Source organism: Misgurnus anguillicaudatus, chromosome 12 (assembly GCF_027580225.2).
Source record: "Misgurnus anguillicaudatus chromosome 12, ASM2758022v2, whole genome shotgun sequence".
NCBI classification, from domain to species: domain Eukaryota; kingdom Metazoa; phylum Chordata; class Actinopteri; order Cypriniformes; family Cobitidae; genus Misgurnus; species Misgurnus anguillicaudatus.
In genome coordinates, this window is record NC_073348.2 from 36,542,568 (window position 1) to 36,563,760 (window position 21,193).

At 36.5% G+C, this 21,193-nt stretch overlaps 1 protein-coding gene across 1 annotated transcript; it reads left to right on the forward strand.

Annotated features, from left to right (window-relative positions):
- The first annotated feature begins 468 nt into the window (after positions 1-468).
- Positions 469-20,642, forward strand: ggt5b (gamma-glutamyltransferase 5b). Its single transcript, XM_055207771.2, has 12 exons — positions 469-759; positions 8,540-8,667; positions 9,963-10,058; positions 12,335-12,530; positions 13,325-13,485; positions 13,577-13,723; positions 13,804-13,934; positions 15,999-16,177; positions 16,262-16,353; positions 16,540-16,652; positions 19,027-19,137; positions 19,331-20,642. The coding sequence occupies exons 1-12, from the start codon at positions 596-598 to the stop codon at positions 19,475-19,477; spliced, it is 1,665 nt and encodes a 554-aa protein (XP_055063746.2). The 5' UTR covers positions 469-595; the 3' UTR covers positions 19,478-20,642.
- The last annotated feature ends 551 nt before the right edge of the window (positions 20,643-21,193 follow it).

The window sequence follows — 21,193 nt, forward strand, 5'->3', positions numbered from 1 at the left end:
TAATTAATGAGCTAAAACGCTTGGAAATCATACTTGAAACATCCTAGATTTGTGTTATTTGACAGGAAATGTATTATTTGATAGAAGTTTACAAAATATAAAATGACACGATAAAGAAAGTCGTGCCACAGACACGAACAGCCATTGATAGAAATTCGTGCTGGAAAGGACGAAAAAGACATTCGTCTCCAGAGACTCGAAAAACAGCGGAAATTCGTGTTATCAAACACGAATTAATTAATCAAAATTTTCGTTACTATAACACGACTTGCCTTGAGACTGTGTTGAAGTTTATCAACCTTAATAATAATTTAAAGGTCTATAAAATGATGTTTTTTCATTTCTAGTGGGTTAGATGCGGCGCGTGCTCGTGGCTTACCGCGGTAATGATCTAACGCCTCACCTTTTCTCGGTATATACGTGTATTGAAAGTCAAGTAAGCGTATAAAAAGCCATTCACTTCACTTGTGTATATTTCAGTGTAAAAAACACTTTCACTCTGCCGCGCGACTTCTCCGCCCATCGCACTCAGCTAGTCTCTCAGGGGCGCGTGCGTTTCATTCTACCTGAACGCGCTGAACGCACACAGCACAGCATGGCTAAATCCCAGTCCAGACGCTGCTGTCTGTGCATACTCGCTTTTGTGTTTATTGCTGTTGTTATATGCATCTGCATCCTTCTGGCCACCAAACAAAGATGCAATGAGTTTACCCATGCTGCCGTTTCTGCGGACTCTCAGATGTGCTCTGATATCGGCAGGTAAGATTTTAAATGAGCATCTTAATGTTTTACATACAATATGTGTGCATATGCTTAAGGATAACTGACTAAAAGTATTAAATGCTATACAGTAGATCAATACCAGCAAAGTGTGCCATTATATAAAAAATACATATTTAATTTTTTTAAAGAGATGTTTTTCGTAGTGCTTTGTATTGGCTTAACTTTTAAATAAAGATAGTTTAAAAATGAAGAATAAATGCTATAAGGATTTGATACAATGGGCAACAAAGAAATTGTTGGAGATAATCAGTTTAAGAGATTAGATAGGCTGCTAATACAGCTATGACCAGATGCTGCACAGGTGCAGACTTGACCATGACAAATAAAGCTTCGTTTTGAACCCAAGAAGTCACATGTGAATCTGATCTTAAAAACGTTTTGATCTGAAGACCAGAAAAAGCTTATTCATAAATTCTTAAAATTATTTTGTAAACAAATATGTCTCTGCCTTAAGTCATAATCATGCCTTGCATAACCAGGAAACAGTTTTGATTTTGTCCTGGACACGTGTTAAATGTTTCGGTTAAATTCTGTGAAGACTCGAAGCGTGGCTGAGTTTTTTTTCTTCTGAATACCACTAAACAATCCATCAAGAACCTAACCACTGCTGGCTGCCAAGCTTGCCAATCCAAAATGACAAGGTATCAAAACAAGACTAACCAGCTGCACAAAGCCCCACAGAGATGTCAAGCTCTTGGCACATTTTCTGTGTTTTTCATCCACGTTTCCTGATTTTGTGCCAAGCTTACAGAGCATTTCCTTGTCTCGATGTGTGAAGTCTTTATGAACGCATTTCAAAGATCTTGTCTTTGGTATTGTGTCTGCATGGGGTCATGCTTCGACCTACGCTACAAGGATACAGAAGACGTTAGTTACAGTTGCTTGGCATATCCCGTATGGAGAGGCAATTAATGGCATGCAGGGGCATTTGAGAGTCGAATTCCCACGAACTGTTGAAGAATACAGCATTTAAATTTTAAAGTAAAAGGGATATTATTTAGTCTCAGTCACTCAAGTCTAATACACTGGCATGACCTGTGTGGGTCATGAAGGGTAACAAACAAAGCGTCTGTTCTGTGTCTGAAAGAAAGTACTCTGGGATGACTCCTGATGTTTTCTTAGAAAAAGCTACTTTTATCTGTGTCCAACTTTCAAGAATAACATTGAAATGATCACATCGTGACATCATCTTTTTGGAGTAACCTAAAGGTAAATTTCTTGCTTAAAGGCACAATGATAAAGTTTCTGTAGCTCATCTATACTGATAATATTCATACAGTTCCACAAACTATGTACTGATATTTTATGATGTTTACAATGATGTCATATTAAAGAAAATAAATAAAATAAATTATAATGTAATTCAGAGGACAGATAGTCTCCTGTTTCACAATGTGACGTTATTAAAAACCTTGAGAAAGTGCCCATTGGAAACCTATATCTATTTGTGAAGATAATACAGCACCAAACTTAAGATTAAAAAACAGTAATGAAATTCACTGTAAAAAATGTCTGTAGAAATTACAGTATTAATGGGTATTACTGGCAACTAGCTGCCAGTAACTTACTGTAGATTTTACATTTATGTTGTTTACTGGCAACATTTTGTTCAAAGTTAAATGAACATGAAACATTTTTTGACTTTATCTTCTACAGTAAGTTACTGGGAACCAGCTGCAAAATTACAGCAATTTTTTAGAGTGCACTGTAAAAAAATCTGTAGAAATTGCAGCTGAGTTGCCGGTAACTTACCGTAGATTTAAATTTATGTTATTTACTGGCAACATTTTGTTCAAAGTTAAATAAACATTAAATATTTACAAGTCTTTGTCTTTACAGAGTAAAACTAAAAAAACAGCATCAAGCAAAACATTTTGGGAAACAAAATCTGAAGCAAAAAAACAGAAAAAGGTTGATGATGATTTCTGGTTCCCATATATATGCTTTCTGTAAAGATAAAGACTTGTTAATATTTAAAATTTATTTAACTTTGAACAAACTCTTGCAAGTAAATCACTGTAAAAAATGTCTGTAGAAATTACAGTATTACGGGTTATTACTGGCAACTAGCTGCCAGTAACTTACTGTAGATTTTACATTTATGTTATTTATTGGCAACCATTTGTTCAAAGTTAAATGAACATAAAACATTTTCAGTCTTTTTCATCTACAGTAAGTTACTGGCAACCAGGGGCGCTGTAAAGGGGGGTAAACAATGACGATTCTCGGGGCCCACGAGTAAGAGGAGCCCTAGAGAAGCCCCCAAATTGTGGTGCTAAAAATATTTAATAGTACAAATTATTAACTTTAAATTATTCTATGTGCTGTTTCATGGTATCAAAAAATGTATTTATTTGTTTAGGAAACACAAACGTCCGTGGGCCCCTTTCCCCCCCTCTCAATTATCATAAAATGGTTCAGTCCACCCAAATTGTATAATCCAGGCAACACAGCTTGACTTCACTTATAGCACCGACAGAATATCAACTTGACTGACAAGGAAGTGCAAATGCCTTAAAAATCTAGAAGTCAAAAAACGGAAAGAGAAAAAAATAAGAGAAGTGAAAGAGACAAAGAGTCGACAGTACGTTACCTAATTACCTAATGGAGCATCAGCTTTCTAATATACACTCCCGTACAATCACGCAGTCACGCAATCACACAATCACTACTTCTATTGAATCATGGCCCGAGTCTGTAGCTACTACGGCAGATCCAGACGAGTTACTTACTGCTTTTAATTCTGTGTGTTCTGGAGTTTTAGATACTGTTGCTCCATATAAGATCAAGCATAGTAAAGTTAATCATCAGCCGCGGTTAAATGAACAAACTCGGACTCTTAGACAGCAGTGTAGACGAGCAGAACGGGTTTGGAAAAAGGATAAACTTATGATCTCTCAACAGATTTTACGTGATTCACGTGTGGGATATCAGAAGGGTGTAAAAGATGCTAAATCAGCATTTTTTCCCAAAATTATATCACAGCATTCGAAATCACCAAATATTTTGTTTCAATCAATTAATAGGTTTTTAAACCCAAATACTGTCTCAATACCACCATCCACTGAGTGTTGTGAGAAGTTTTTAAATATCTTTTTAGATAAAGTAAACTCAATTAGATCTGGTTTTCAGGAACGGAATGGCTTGTCAGGAGATATTTTAAAAAATGTCAGCACGTTTGATAAGTTTGATTTGGTTTCAATTAGTCTTATTATTGGTAAGTTAAATCGCCCAGCCGCTAGTTGGGACGTTTTGCCTTCTGATTTGTTGGCTGCGACATTTGATTACACTGAGCCTTGTATTACTGCCATTGTTAAATGCAGTCTTTATACAGGCATCTTTCCATTAAGTTTTAAGCGGGCGGTTATTTAGCCCCTTCTTAAAAAGCCCACTCTCAACCCGTTGGATTTGACAAATTATCGGCCCATTTCAAAGCTGCCTTGTATCTCTCAAAGTTTGGAAAAGGTAGTTTTATCTCAGTTAAGCTCTTTTTTGGCTAGAAACGAGGTGTTAGATGTCTTTCAGTCTGGTTTTCGGGCAGGACCCAGTATAGTGAATCAGCTTTACTGCGAGTCTCAAATGATCTATTACTTATTGCAGATTCAGGTAATTGTGGGGCTCTAATTATGTTGGATCTTAGTGCAGCTTTTGATTTAATTGATCATGATATTCTTATCAATCGTTTGCAACATGTTGTGGGGCTGAGAGGGACAGTTTTAAAATGGTTTTCGTCATATTTAAGGGGGCGTTCAATTTGTGTCAGGGTTGGGAATTTTTCCTCTGGGTCAGTTTCTCTTGATTGTGGAGTACCTCAGGGTTCAATTCTGGGTCCTATTCTTTTTTCTCTATTTTTGTTGCCTCTAGGCCAAATGTTTAAGAAATATGGTATATTTTATCACCTATATGCCAACGACATTCAGATTTACTTACCGATTGGAGCTGGAGGATCAAGCCCTAATTTATCCCTGGTTGCTTGTTTAAAGGAGGTGACTAGTTGGTTAGAGCAAAACTGCCTGCAGTTAAATGCAAGCAAGTCGGAAGTCATGGTGTTTGGGATGAAGAAGGACGACAATGGTTTAACCGATTTTCTATGTATATGGGAAACATATGTTCAGCCTAAAATAAGATATTTAGGTGTAATTTTTGACTCTGCACTTATGTTTGACCATCAGATTAAAAATGTGTTAAAAAATTGTTTTTTTTTTCAGTTAAGGACTATTGCGAAATTAAAATCTTTTTTGTCTGTTCTGGAAACAGTGATTCACGCATTCATTTCCTCATGCTTGGATTACTGTAATGCTTTATATATAGGCATTAGTCAATCTCTTATTTCAAAATTGCAGCTGGTTCAAAACGCTGCAGCGAGGCTCCTTACTGGTACTAAGAAAAGGGAGCATATTACATCAGTTTTGACTTCATTGGCTCCTTGTGAAATATCGGACTGTACTGTACAAACTACTATCAGCTGTTTGTGAGGTTTCAGTGCATCTTTTGATGATCATGTGGAGTTGTAATACTTTCACATTATCTGATTCAGACCGACTCGGCAAAACTAAATTTAAACAGCGCAAAATGACGTTATAAATAGAAATGATTATATTTCTGTTTTTATTCACACAATAAATATTTAAACTAGTTTTAATGTAAATTCATGTAGTTTTAGGAAAAGTCAGGGAGCAGCAAGGCTTTATGATTTTTTTAGACAAAGTTATTGACTATGCAAATTTAAAAACGGTCAAAATGACGCCTTGTTCGTTCTAGTGTTAAAGATAGTTACCATAAGTTTAAATGCTGTGGTTAAAATGACTGCTGGTGGCCGTTCTAGTGTTAAAAGTGCATGATAAGGGAACTCAATTTTCTCCCCATATAGGTCAAAAAACGCTGGAAAAAAATAACAATACACAGTTTTAGTTAAACGTTCAACACTGCAAAAAATTACTTTCTTACTTAGCATTTTTGTCTTGTTTTCAGTAGAAATATAAAAAATTCTTAAATTAAGATGCTTTTTCTTGATGAGCAAAATTACCTAAATATATAAGTCTAGTTTTAAGACAAATTAATATACAATTTAAGTGAAATTGTCCTTAAAACAAGAAAGTTATCTGCCAATGGGGTGAGAAAAAAGTTGTGAAATAAGATTTCTTTTTTCTTAAACACTTAATTCAAGTACAAATTTCTCACCCCATTGGTAGTCAAAATACCATAAAAGCGCATTATTTTATGTAAATTAATATGAAAAAAGTCTCAGCTGTGTTGGGGGCCCTGTCAAGATTCTTTTCATGGGGCCCAAAATCCTTAGCAGCGCCCCTGCTGGCAACCAGCTGCATAATTACAGCAAATTTTTTACAGTGTAAATTTAAATATACGGTAAATTACCGGCAACCCAGCTGCAATAACATTGTAATTTCTACGGAATTTTTTTACAGTGTACCAGTCTCATGATGCGCATAAATAGCACGAATTCGGCATGCATATGATACGCCAGTCCTTCACATTCACTTCATCTTTTTTGTTGTTGTTTTTTTATTTGGTTTCACAATTTTTTCTGATTTTTAAACCATTTTCACTTGGATTTAGGGTTAGATTTGCTTAAAGAGGTTATTTATTTGACAGGTTTCTTCATATTTTTGTCTATTTTTAAGCCATGGTCACTTGAAGTTTGGGTTACAATTGGGGTTTGGGGATGTCATTTTTATGTAACAAAAAGTTGTTCTAACCCTAAACCCAAGCGACAATGGTAAATAAATAGTTAAAAAATGAGAAACCAATATATAAAATGACAAAAAAGAAGTGAAGGGAAGGACTGGTGTATGCATTGCACGATTTTAACACTTCGTGCTATTTTTTACGCAACTCCGTGAGACTGGGTTGGTTTTTTAAGCCATAAGAGGACACATGAACATGTTTATGTTCTTATTATATAAATGTTAATTATACAGTACACATGTTGCATATGAGAAACAATTGAGATGAAACAATTCTGATTTGTAATTTTTAATTTCCAATAAAGGCTTTCAGGTTTTATAACTCTTTATGGGACATGCTTGACTAAGTGTTGTGAAACCATAACACTTTAATCTCCAAATCAAATCCAGATTTAACTCAGAACAAACAGTAGATAATAGACTGACTAAGCGTCTGTTAAAATGCTTTTAAAGACTACTCATTAATGATACATAATAACACATCATCATGTGATTAATGTACAGGACTGTATCACATTACAGTAATTACATCACCTTTTGTTAGATGCTATCTTATTCTTTAGATGTTCTGTCTTTCTTGTCTTCCTTCGCTGACTTTGAAAGATCTTATTTCGAGATCTTATATCAGACATCTGATCTCATCCGTTATTAAAAAACAAAACAAAAATCTGTTCTGGCTGCTGCATACGCAGACACTGGTCTTGACTCATGCGGTGAGAGAGAGCACAAACACACCAGAAAAAAATGTAATGACTGTGCGGGATTTGCTCTGTTGTGAGCTGTCGAACTTGAGTTCATTGAGCTTTAGGGTATAATCTGGTTCAGACTTGCCTCAAGGGTCTCATTTGTCAAATACATAAAAACACACTGACACAAACACATAGTGTTAAAACTGCAGGATATGTCCGACATACCGCAAAGCTCTGTGTTTTTCAGGATATCCGTGGGGTCTTTAAACGTTCAACCATTTAAGACAGTCAGGGGTCTCCAACCTTTTTGTAAGCAATGGCTACCACAATGGATAAAACAATCTGCAGGGCTACTTTTTTGATATATCAACTTGTTTTACTTCTTGATTTTATTTTACTTATTGATAAAGGAGCCAAGCTAATATTATAAACATGTAATAAATAAATATAAAATAAGTCTATTTTATCTATTGCTCTGTGTGGGCAACCTGGTGCCCGCGGGCACTATGTTGGAGACCACTGATATAAGACATATAAGCATATACACTCACCTAAAGGATTATTAGGAACACCTGTTCAATTTCTCATTAATGCAATTATCTAATCAACCAATCACATGGCAGTTGCTTCAATGCATTTAGGGGTGTGATCCTGGTCAAGACAATCTCCTGAACTCCAAACTGAATGTCAGAATGGGAAAAAGCAATTTTGAGCATGGCATGGTTGTTGGTGCCAGACGGGCCGGTCTGAGGATTTTACAATTTGCTCAGTTACTGGGATTTTCACACATAAACATTTCTAGGGTTTACAAAGAATGGTGTGAAAAGGGAAATACATCCAGTATGCGGCAGTCATGTGGGCGAAAATGCCTTGTTGATGCTAGAGGTCAGAGGAGAATGGGCTGACAGATTCAAGCTGATAGAAGAGCAGCTTTGACTGAAATAACCACTCGTTACAACCAAGGTATGCAGCAAAGCATTTGTGAAGCCACAACACGCACAACCTTGAGGCGGATGGGCTACAACAGCAGAAGACCCCACCGGGTACCACTCATCTCCACTACAAATAGGAAAAAGAGGCTACAATTTGCACGAGCTCACCGAAATTGGACAGTTGAAGACTGGAAAAATGATGAGTCTCGATTTCTGTTGTTTAATAGTCAGACTATTTAAAAAAAAAAAACGGAAGTAAAGTTCGGACCAGACGCGTCTCACGTCACTGCGCGTGCAGGAGATCATCTTTAGGCAATGATAATAAAGGCCAAAAGCACAGATTACTTGGCCCTGTGCAACTATGTAAAAGGTTTGTGTTATACAATTAACTCTGCATTTGGCTTTTCACCTTTATATATTCTGTTTACAGGGATATGCTGCTTCAAGGAGGCTCAGCAGTCGATGCGGCCATTGCTGCTCTTCTCTGTACTGGATTGGTTAACCCGCAGAGCATGGGTTTGGGAGGGGGGGCCATCTTTACCATTATGGACAAAACCGGTATGTGGTTTCACTGTAGCAGTCAAGGCTTCTGGAAGAAATTATATTGTCAACACATTTACATTTATTTATTTAGCAAATGTTTATCATTTACTGTAAGAAAACATTGATTCTAAGCTGTCACTGGGGCAGCTTTTTGCTACCATTATGTACCCCTGGGGTACCTCACTCGAATATTTGCTTCCTCATCGAATCAAAACATTTTGGCTTGTTTACTGAGGACCGGCAAATATAGGCTATTTGCACATTTATACATTTGGATTAAAGCAACACTTTAAAAATAATTCTCATTTTCCAGCTCCCCTAGAGTTAAACATTTGATTTTTACCGTTTTGGAATCCATTCAGCTGATCTCCGAGTCTGGTGGTACCACTTTTAGCATAGCTTAGCATAATCCATTGAATCTGATTAGACCATTGGCATCGCGCCTAAGGATAACCGAAGAGTTCCAGTGTTTTTCCTATTTAAAACTTGACTCTTCTGTGGTGGCATCGTGTATTAAGTCCAACTGGGAAAAAAAGTTAAGATTTTCTAGGGCCTTTCTAGAGTATAGTTCCTAGCCATATGGCTAGGAACTATACTCTTATTCTGGCGTAATAATCAAGGACTTTGCTGCCATAACATGGCTGCAGGTACCGCAATAATATTACGCAGCACCCGAAAATAGTCCCAAGCTATTGAAAGTAACCAAGGGGACTATTTTTGGGCGCTGAGTAATATAATTGCGCCTGCTGCAGCCATGTTACGGCAGCAAAGTCCTTGATTTTTACGCCAGTTTGAGAGTATAGTCTTAGCCATATCTGCATCACAACTTTTAATTTTCTGTTGGTCTTAGTACACAATGTAACTACAGAAGAGTCAAGTTTTAAATAGGAAAAATATCGAAATTCTTTGGTATTTTTAGCGCAATGCTAATGGTCTAATCAGATACAATGGATTATGCTAAGCTATGCTAAAAGTGCTAGCGCCAGACCCGGAGATCAGCTGAATGGATTTAAAAATGGTTAAAATCAAATGTTTCAATCTAGGGGGGCTGGAAAATATTTTCAAAAAAAGTGGAATTTCCATTTAATTAATTAGCTAACTTCTCATGCTCTCATGTTAATCAAAAATTATGTCATTCAGTTCAGACCATTAATCTGTTCTTATTCTACAGCATTTTTGCTGGCTTGGTTTCTCTTGTAGTTTCGTGGAGAACTCGTTTGACATGATAGTTTATATTCGGAAGAATTTGGCAAAACCCCAGAACATGAGCTTTACTGGTTCCCAATGAAAATATCTTCTTTCTTTTTAAGGCAAGGTGAAAGTCATCAGCTCACGAGAGACGGTCCCAAAACGTTTCAAACCGGATTTACTGAAGGACTGTCCGAAGTCTCTGACCTTTATCACTGGTAAATGAAATCAGGGTACATTGTCCTTCAGGGATTTGGTATGACCAAAACTTTAATGATTTATTATTCCTATATATGGTATTTTGGGTTTCATTTAAAAAATTAACACAGTCTGGGTTACATTTCTAATAGTACTACATTGTATCATTTTTCATGGAATAAAATGTGGGCAAGACAAAGAAAGTACAAAATGACATTGTGCGTAGGAGAGGGGAATTTTCATTTGGGGGGGAATGTATACAATGGACCTGTTTTGCTTGTTTTATATTCTTGAATTCACTTCCTAGGGTAGGCTTGGATGTCAAACTGTACTTATAGTACTGCCACATATATTTTACAAGAATGCATACCCAGTCTGTAATAGCAAACTATTGTGTAGTTGTGTTCCCATGCAATTCATGCATAAGATTGCATCTAATTATAATTAATTTGTATTCTTTTTTATTGTTCCATAAACAATGTATGAAAAAGGGACTGGTTTCTTTCCAAAGTCAATAGCTTATGTAATCAATCAAAACATGTTTACTTCATGGTTTTATTTCATTAGCTTCCAAAGAAAGCTTTTAAATCAGAAATAAATGCTCCTGTATAGGCCAATTCACGCCGATCCAACAGATTCCATTATACGCATCTGTTGAGTCATTGTGAAACCCCTGTTGGCAGATTTTGGATCAAAGTAAATGAGACTCTAGAATCTTTGGACTTGTTTGTTGTTGGACCAGTGTGAATTGGCCTTTTAGCTCAGTGGTAGATTATTGCATTTGCAGGGCATGAGTTTACGGATTTGAACCGGTTTGAACCCAGGGTTTTTCTTGACAGTAACCACACAGGGGTGCATTTCCCGAACTCTGTAAACTGAACTGATTTTGTCAGATTAGAGAGACATACAAAATGTGTCTCCAGACATATAGAAACCACTTATATAGTTGATGATGTCACATGGGAGGTGGAGTACCAATTAATCTGTTCAAATCGATTTAATATCACATTAATGCACATTGCGTTGGAAGACAGATTTTGTTTATCGTGAAATACAGTTTTCTGTTGTTTTATTTCAAGATATTTAATTCATGCGCAAGTTTCCACTTACGTCACTCTCCCATTGATTCTCCAGGGTCCTAAAGTCCCCAGGGTCCTAAATCGTCTGTAGGAATGCGCACTTTACAAAACAGTGCTTTATTTCTGTTTACAAACTAAAAGACATAAAATGGACCTTGTATATATTTAGCAAGATGGATATTAAATGCACTGCATGTTGCTTGCTTATTTTGTTTAAAGGAGACATTTCACAAGACTTTTTAAAGATGTCAAATAAATCGTTAGTGTCCCAGATTGCGTATGTGAAGTTTTTGCTCAAAATACCACATGTTTAAATGTGCCACTTTATATGTGTGTCCTTTAAGTGCGGACGAGATGATCTCTGCACTGGGTGGCAGTGCCGTGGATGGAAAGTACAGACTGGGGGGCGGTGTTGTCCCCTTCTGACATCACAAGGAGAGCCAAATTTCAATTACCTATTTTTTTCACATGCTTGCACAGAGAATGATTTACCAAAACTAAGTTACTGTTGATCTACCGGACATTTGCAAATTGCATCACAAACTTGTGTGGTTATAACTAAAGCTGTCGAGCTGTGGTAGAAGCACTGTTCTTTGTTATTAAAAGGGCCCATATCATGAAAATCTGACTTTTTCCATGTATAAGGGCTATAATTGGGTCCCCGGTGCTTGTATCATCCTGGAAAATGTGAAAAAGATCAACAGTAACTTAGTTTTGGTAAACCATTCACTGGAAGCATGTTAAAAAATGGGTAATTGAAATTTGGCTCTCCTTGTGATGTCAGAAGGGGATAATACCACCCCTTAATCTACATTATCCAACCACGGCACTGCCATTTAGTGCAGATATCAGCTCATTTGCATTTTAAAGGACACACATACAAAGTGGCACATTTAAACATTTTATAATTAATTATCTGTGTGGTAGTTTCAGGAAACACCCAAATCGTGTGCTGAAACAACAGAACATGCGACCATGATGCTTTTGGGAAACGCACTCCAGATTGTGCCAATTGACTGGCATAGTAGGAAAAACAAAACAATATGAAAGTCAATGGGTACCATTAACTGTGTGCTTACCATCATTTATCAAAATATTATCAAAGAAACTCATACAGGTTTCAAACCAGATGAGGAAATGTAAATGTTGGCTAAATAATTTTTTATTTCAGTATGTTCCTCCGAGCATCATGAAATATCTCATTATTTGTCTCATAGGAAGTCAATGGATAGGTGTACCAGGAGAACTGCGTGGTTATGAGCATGTGCACAAGCTGTATGGACAGTTGCCCTGGGACAAACTCTTTGAGCCCGCCATCAAGCTGGCACGAGAGGGCTTTCGTATGCCAGAATACCTCGGCAAATTTCTGCAAAATAAAATGGTGAAACCACTGATTCCAAAAAGTGGACTCTGGTACTTTATCTTCTCAATCAGACACATTAATAACATACTGCACAGACTGCTTTGACTTGATGACTGACAACTCAATGGGATAGTTTATTTAAAGACACATGTATGATAAACCTTGCAGAGCAATCCGGATGACTGATGCCAAAGAAGTAGGTTATTATTTTGCCTCGGGCAAACCACAGGAAAACAAGAGCTCTGTCATTGTTGTGAAAGATACATAAGAGCTCATGAACTTTGATATCATTTCTCTTGTTTTGCAGCTTTTCATCCAATGCTTAAAGTGTCATCTGTACAGTATCATTTTACACTTTAACACTTTCTAAAGAGAGCATAAAGAGTCCGGGTCAAACCACAATGTGAAAAAAAAATGTATTACAAAAAATTATTTTTTACGTTTTTAATTTGTAATTTATTTGTAGATGTATTTATTTTTATATTTACTATTAATATTTTATTCCCATTAACTGTAAAAAAAAAACATTATGTGTGCTAAGCAGTTTAAAAAATAATATATATTCTGTATATTTAATCATTTCTCCGTTTTTTTTTTCTTTATCATTCTTGTGAATCTGTTTTGAAGCAATGATAAATGTGACTTTACTTGAAAAAAAAAACAAATTTTAATAGTCCTCCAAAAGACTTATTACATAATAATGACATATTTTCCTTTCGTTTGATTATTGCATATTCACGTCTGCTATTCACACGGTTGGTTTATGTCAATGAAAATCTGTACTGCATGTTTCTCTTACCCCGAAGTTGTTTTTCTAGCTAATTCATCTATACATGTTTTGTAGTGATTTGTTCTGTCACAAGAACAAGACTGTTTTTGGCCCAGGAGATGTCTTGAGGTTCCCTAAGCTGGCGGAAAGCATGGAAATTATCGCCAAAGATGGAGCTGATGCCTTCTACACGGGACAAATTGCCAAAGACTTAATCGACGATGTAAAAGCTGCAGGTGCTTAATGTCTGCATGCAAACAGTTTACAGCTACAACAGATTATTTTTGGCAGCTATGTTTGTTTATACACAATACATTTGTTTTTAAGGCGGAACATTATCACTAGAAGATCTGAAAACTTTCAGGGTCAGAGTCACCGATGCGTGGTCTGTCCAGCTGGGGGAATACAAGATGCACTTCCCTCCTCCACCAGCAGGAGGAGCAATACTCAGCTTTATCCTTCAGCTGATGATCGGTAGGTCTGCTGGATGCCTAAATCAAAATAAAAAACCGCTGTTACGCATTAATATTTAGTATCCATTTGTTTGTCCGAAGGGTTTGGCCTCTCTCCAGCCTCCATCGAGGGAGACCAGAAATTCGTGACTCTTCATCGCTACCTCGAGGCGACAAAATTTGCAAACGGACAAAAGCGCAACTTTGGAGACCCAAAATTCACCTCTAGAGATGTAAGGCGCCTGCAGCATTAGCAATGATGTGTTTCTTCTGGTCTTTCATGGTTAATGTAAACATTATAGGACGCCAAAGTTTTCCCTTTGTTTGCTGCTGTTATGTGGACTATTTTTGGCTTAGCAAAGAAGATATCCGGGGGCAGTCGTAGGGTTGAGTAAATACATTGAGGGGTCACATGTGTTATTTCTTCTGAAGGCCACACAAATGCCAGTGATTCATTTTCTAAACATAAACAACAAGAGGTTAAGAATAATAATAAACTATTTTCACATCTGGCATAACAAGATAAGGACAGACTCAATTATTTTTGCTTGTGCTTTTAATAGCAGTTCACGCACAGGCTTTAGCCTAATATAAAATTGTGACAAAGACGTTTTAGGTTTTTCAGAGTTTTAAAAGTCGATATGATAACTTTAAAATGTGCAAGTAGCTAAAAATTATTCCTGATGCTCGCCTGGTAAAGCATTAGCAACGCAAAGGTCATGGTTTCGATCCAAAGACTGTAAAAAATATGGACATAGTGTCCGTGACGTCACCCATGCATCACTCGTGGATAACCGATAATGGGTAAACAGGTGGGATCCCAGCAAACACAGAACGTTCCCCTAACGTTAGTTTTTGGTTCGTTTTTTTGAGGGGGACCAAATAATAACGTTCTGGGAATGTTATTTTTAGGTTTTATTTTTTGCAACCATAAAATAACGTCCCCATAACGTTGCAGGGTGGTTATATTAAAGGTGTAGCTGAGGATTTTCTCGAATTTTAGAAATGAACCGCCTTCTCCACTTTTTTACAAAATGCAATTGCACAACACTCCTGAGTGACAATTAGGAGGACCAATAGTCTTGATGATCCATCCGGTAAAAGAAAATCCTCCGCAATACCTTTAAAATAACCTAAAAATAACTTATACAGAACATTCTCTAATGGTTTTTTGTTTGTTATTTTTTGTAACCATAAAATAACGTTCCCATAACATTGCAGGGTGGTTATTTTTAAATAACCCAAAAATTAATTATACAGAACATTCTCTATTGGTTATTTTTTGGTTATTTTTTGGAACCATAAAATAACGTTCCCATAACGTTGCAGGGTGGTTATTTTCAAATAACCTAAAAATAACTTATATAGAACGTTCTCTAATGGTTATTTTTTGTTTTTTGTCACCATATAATAACGTTCCCATAACGTTGCAGGGTGGTTATTTTTATAGTAACCTAAAAATAACTTATACAGAACGTTCTCTAATGGTTATTTTTTGTTTTTTTGTTACCATAAAATAACGTTCCCATAACGTTGCAGGGTGGTTATTTTTATAGTAACCTAAAAATAACTTATACAGAACGTTCTCTAATGGTTATTTTTTGGTTATTTTTTGTTACCATAAAATAACGTTCCCATAACATTGCAGGGTGGTTATTTTTAAAATAACCTAAAAAATAACATTCTATTTCCGTAAAGAAAACTTTCCTGGCTAACCAAAAACAAACCTTAAAAAAATAACGTTATGGGAACCAAAAATTGTTAGCTGGGATGTGGCTGAAGCTGAGCTAGCTGGTTGCTGAAACCACACGCGCCCAGCTCGACTCTAGTGACAGCAGCAGCAGTTCACCCATCACTCAAGTGGCCACGTCCTTAATTATGCAGAATTTTTAGGCTTAATATAATTTAAGCGGATGAGGTACACAAAAATCACGGCCCAGGAACACCATGCAAGCGACCCTTTATTAAAAAAAGCAATTTTTGGGGGGCAGTTTTGCCTTTAGTTGACAGACTACACGGTGACAACATGGTAGAGGGGTACGGACCGAGAAAAGCACCCCTGCCAGATTATGCCCCCCTTCATTGAAACTGCTGCCAGATTTGATAATCCTAACCCCACACCTAATCCTTACCCAAACCGTAGTAGGGAACAAGAGGGGGCATAATATGCCTGGGGTGCTGGCATTACATTGAGCTGGAAATTGAACAGCTCGTTAAAAGCACACCTGTGCCAATGTGGCAGCACTGACCACATTATTCTGCAGCTTATGCATTTTCTTTGTGTCCTTTCAATATAGATGACATACATAACAAACAAGAGGTTCATAGACAGTATCAGGGCATTGATCGATGGCACCACGCACAACGCTTCCTACTACAACATCACCCCGTCTGTAGCCCGCTTTGGCACGACTCATGTTTCAGTGATAGCAGCAGATGGCACTGCTGTGTCAGTCACCAGCACCATCAACCACATGTGAGGAAAAACTAAAGTAACTCCTCTTAACCATTATCTGTCTGATAACATATTTGTACATATTTTTAATCATTCTATTTCTAGGTTTGGATCATCTATTTATTCCCCTAAAACGGGTATCATCCTCAACAATGAACTAGCTGACTTCTGTGACAAAACTGATTCTATCACGCCAGGTAAAGATCTGTAACTATAAATAAATCAAAATTTTTATTTGTTTAAGCATTCAATAATATAAGTGACAATAATATAAGTGCTATACAAAGTTACTCTGTCTGAGGTAATATAAAATAGTCACCTTTGCATTTAACACATTCTGACTTTCTTATTAGCTTATCACGGCAAGTTTTTTTTCTCCATAGGTGAACAGCCCCCTTCCCATATGGCTCCAGCCATCCTACAGTCTTCATCTCAACAGAAGACACTTGTTATTGGTGGATCTGGAGGAAGTTTGATCACTACAGCCATGGCCCTGGTCAGCTGAAGTTCACTTTGTTTCTACTGTATAGCTACTTTTATCAGTTGGCAGGGCATTGTGTTAGCACCATGCACAAAGATTATGGGTTTAATCCCAGCGAAAACATGCACTGATAAAAAATATATGGTTGAATGCACAGTAAAGTATCTGCCTAATGCATAAAATGTAAATGCATGTAAATATTGCCACCTATGCTGCAAACCATTTTGGGTTAAACCACTGATCTATATAAATGACTGGATTGCGCATGATGTCACAATTGTGATGCCACCGCGCCACCAAATTGTATGCCCAAGCTTTCTATTAATTAATAAATAACCATGCTTGGTACCGTATGTGCATGCAATATTTGCTGGTTTTGTAATTATGTTATCTTTACAAGTTACCTAAACGTATTCAAAGAAATAATGCTGACCGTGTAGTTTAATTTATACGTGTGTCATTAACAGAATGCAGCAAACACACTCACCTTAACATTTTTTATAAATCCCTTATCCTGCCTGATTAAAACATATAAACATTTCTAATAACACCAGAAGTAACAATTAATTTGCGTAAACATATTCTAAAAAATTATCTTGTGTGACTGATACGCTGTAAACCGGGTGAATTTAGATCATGATTTTGAATGTAAGTCAGTGACGCCTTTTGCCAATTGGGCATACCAAGATGGCCGCTCGAATTTGAGCTGTCTTCACCTCGCGCCGCTACATTAAGCGCGAGGTTTTTAAAAAGTTATTTATATAGATCGGTGGGTTAAACACATTTTTTATCAAAATTTTGTTTAAAGGGATAGTTCACCCCAAAATGAAAATTCTGTCATCATTTAACCATACGTTGTTACAAACCTGTATAAATTACTCTGTTTTGCTAAATAAAAATGAAGATATTTATAATCAAGCAGGAAACAGAAGCATCATTGACTTCCATAGTAGGAAAAAATGTAATGGAAGTCAATGATGCTGTTTGGGTACAGACATTGGTTAATATCATGTGTTCAGCAGAACAAAGAAATTTGAGAATGAAAAAATTTTCAGTTTTGGGTGAACTATCCCATTTTTAAAAAAAATTCTATATAAAATAATAAAAATCATTTATAATTACTTACATTCTGGGTTATTTTTGACCTTGTGTGTATGTATGGCATCTTAAAAAAATATCCAGATAATTTACCCACCACCATGTCATCCAAAATGTTGATGTCTTTCTTTCTTCAGTCGAGAAGAAATTATGTTTTTTGAGGAAAACATTCCAGGATTTTTCTCATTTTATTTGACTTAAATAGACCCCAACACTTAACAGTTTTAATGCAGTTTAAAATTGCAGTTTCAAAGGACTCTAAACGATCCCAAACGAGGCATAAGGGTCTTATCTAACGAAACGATTGTCATTTTTTGCAAGAAAAAATGCACTTTTAAACCACAACTTCTCATCTTCCTCCTGCCCTGTAACGCGCCAGTGCGACCTTACGTAATACATCATCACGTCAAGAGGTCACGGTTGACATATGCGAAACTACGCCCCAGTGTTTACAAGTGTGAGAAAGAGGACCGTTCCGACGTTGTTGTATGTCGAATGATACTAATTAATGTCTTTATGTCAGTTTATTGTTCAAAAATGGTCCCCAAATGTGCATTTCATGTATGTAACACGTGACCTTTCCACGGCACTACGCAATTACGTGAGGTCGCGCTGGTGCGTCATAGGACCGGAGGAAGACGAGAAGTTGTGGTTTAAAAATGCATATTTTTCTTGCCAAAAATGACAATCATTTCGCTAGATAAGACCCTTATGTCTCGTTTGGGATCGTTTAGAGGCCCTTGAAACTGCAACTCCAAACTGCATCAAAACTGTTAAGTGTTGGGGTCCACCAAAGTCCATTAAAATGAGAAAAATCCTGGAATGTTTTCCTCAAAAAACATAATTCATTCCCGACTGAACAAAGAAAGACATCAACATTTTGGATGACAAGGTGGTGAGTAAATTATCAGATTTTTTTAAAGAAAATTGACTAATCCTTTAAGAAATCAAACAAACAGGAAACCAAGTAAATACACTTGGCAGGAAAGCAAACTGTAATGTTTGCAAGCAGAAATGTTTTTTGTTAAAGCACCTACATAACTGTCTTGGAACAAAAATGTTTATTTGAGCTCTAAAATGATGTAAATTCTACTTTTGAGGACAGTAGTTGTGTTTGGTATTCATATATTCACTCTGGGATGCATTAGCTTTACTGTCTGTGATAGTCAAGAGCATGCAAGAGTTGCAGTACACAGACAATAGGTTGAAAATAACCCCGCATATTCCTCATAGACTCATTTTAATGAAAGTTTCTCTCGTTCCCCCCCCCCCCCCTCTCTCTCTTTCTCAGTCCATTATGAACCACCTGTGGTTTGGTATGAGTCTAAACGAATCTATTGCTGCCAAAATAGTATCTGTGAATTCTCTAAACACCATCAGCTTTGAGCCTGGATACGACAAGGTGAGTCCTTCAGTATTTAGACATTTCTAGCCAAACGTTCATCACAAATACCAGTTACATGAATCCATATTTTTACTGTGACCTGCATACTGATTGTAATTGCTCATTCCTCGCCCTTGTCTACTTTCGAAACACTAATTATAATCATCATTTTGTAAGGTAATCAATTCAATTATTTAATTTTGCTACTCAGTCCGCTGTAGATGCAATGAAGGCTTTAGGACACAATGTGGAGTTCAGTCCGTATTTCTTCAATGTGGTCAACGGCATCTCGAAAGATGGACAATGCATCAGCGCTGTGTCTGACGCCAGGAAGAACGGCAGGGCAGCGGGATATTGACCTGTCAGCTGCTGATCTGGTGTCAGTTGAGCCTGTGATCCCTTTAAGTGACACCTGTAGACAAACACATGATTGTGATTGTGCCAGGGTTGTGTGTCCTTTTGAGGATGTTTTATAACACTGCAGTAAGATTTGAGAGTGCGATGTTTTTTATATGTTGGGTCTAGTTGTCATATAGTATCTTGCCTATAAGGTTTAAAAATCAAAAGTTCAATTTATTATTTGTGTATTTTTCACTTTTGTGTGTGTGTTTTTCTATGGTTTTGCTGTTTCAACTTGGCTTTAAAGACTGTAATAGGCTATTTTTTTGCTCCAGTAGTTTATAATTCCAGATTAATGCCCTATGCCATATTGGAGCATGCTATCAGAAAATGGCAACATTTTCAATATGAACTACATCTTTTCTGTGCAATAACAATAGAAATGGTCAGTAGGTGCCTATTGATATATATGTCCTCCTACTTTAGTGGTGAAGCATTGCGTAAGCAATGCAAAGGTCATTAAGCAGCGCAAAAGGTCATGGTTCGAGTCCAGGGAACACGCATACTGATAAAAATGTATACTTTGTAATGTACTGTAAGTCTCTTTGGATAAAAGCCTAATGCGTAAATGCCAAATGCATAAATATATAAAAAAGTCGACTTGAGAAAATATGTTCTGGAGTAAATGTGACAACTAGCCCCGGTCCATATACTTTGTTTTTAATCTTTTTTCAAAGAATTATGCAACACTGTATATCCTTTGACAGCTAATTTCATTGAATTAACGCTAAATCTCCCTACAAAATCGTTACTTTATACCTCTTGTTACTGTACATGTAGGGAGATACTGTTTTATTCATGTCACAATGTGAATGTTACAAAGTGAATGTAACAGTACAATTACTAAATCATTGTAGCATTTATTTTTTTACTTCTTGTGTTCATATGCATTTTTGTATTTTCATACCGATGTGTTTTATTTTTATAAATACAATTGAATCTTTTTTATAGGCTGTGTGAATCTTTGATGATATTTTCTACTGTAATTAAATACATACATGTAGATATCTGTCACTATATGTTTATAGCACATTACACTATCTCCATTAAATCGCACTTATAAGTGTATTTTCTTTTCTTATATCACATTTTAATAAAACATTTTTAATGTCTTGGAAACATCCCATTCTGAGTTGATCTTTTCATTGACCCATAAACTTTAATTAAGATGGTGGATTATTCTTTAAGTAATTTATATAACCCCTCTCTGTCCAACAGGCTCAAGTTAAAATGAGACTATGCATAAATAATGAAGACAGAAATGTGATTAAATGAAAACAGTTTTATGTGACTCCAGAGAGCCGAATGCAAAAGGCTTTCCCTCTAAGCGTATATGCATTATTAAAACATGCTAATGCTGCCTTTTCGCATACCTCCCATACTGTATACCCAGAGGAATACATTCATGATATGCGTATACGTTAATCCTGAATAAGAGTCTACTTATTTCACAATCACCATAAAGAACCACTTCACCTGATCATTTAGCACTTTTTTACAGTACGTAATCGCTTTGTGGGCCCCTGCTGCCAAACAATTATTAACAGATGAATATGCAATCTTGAACTGTATAGTCTCAAACTGAGACTAAAAGTCTTGACAGTACTGGTGGTGCTGTTGTACAGACAGGAGTCATGTGACACGGCTTTATTGTCAACCCCTATGGGAGATCTGA

Coding starts and splice junctions, on each gene's coding strand:
- ggt5b (XM_055207771.2), top strand. CDS start 596: ATGGCTAAATCCCAGTCCAGACGCTGCTGTCTGTGCATACTCGCTTTT. Junction 10,059..12,334: donor GTCTCTGACCTTTATCACTG/GTAAATGAAATC, acceptor TTTGTCTCATAG/GAAGTCAATGGATAGGTGTA. Junction 19,138..19,330: donor TTGAGCCTGGATACGACAAG/GTGAGTCCTTCA, acceptor TTTGCTACTCAG/TCCGCTGTAGATGCAATGAA.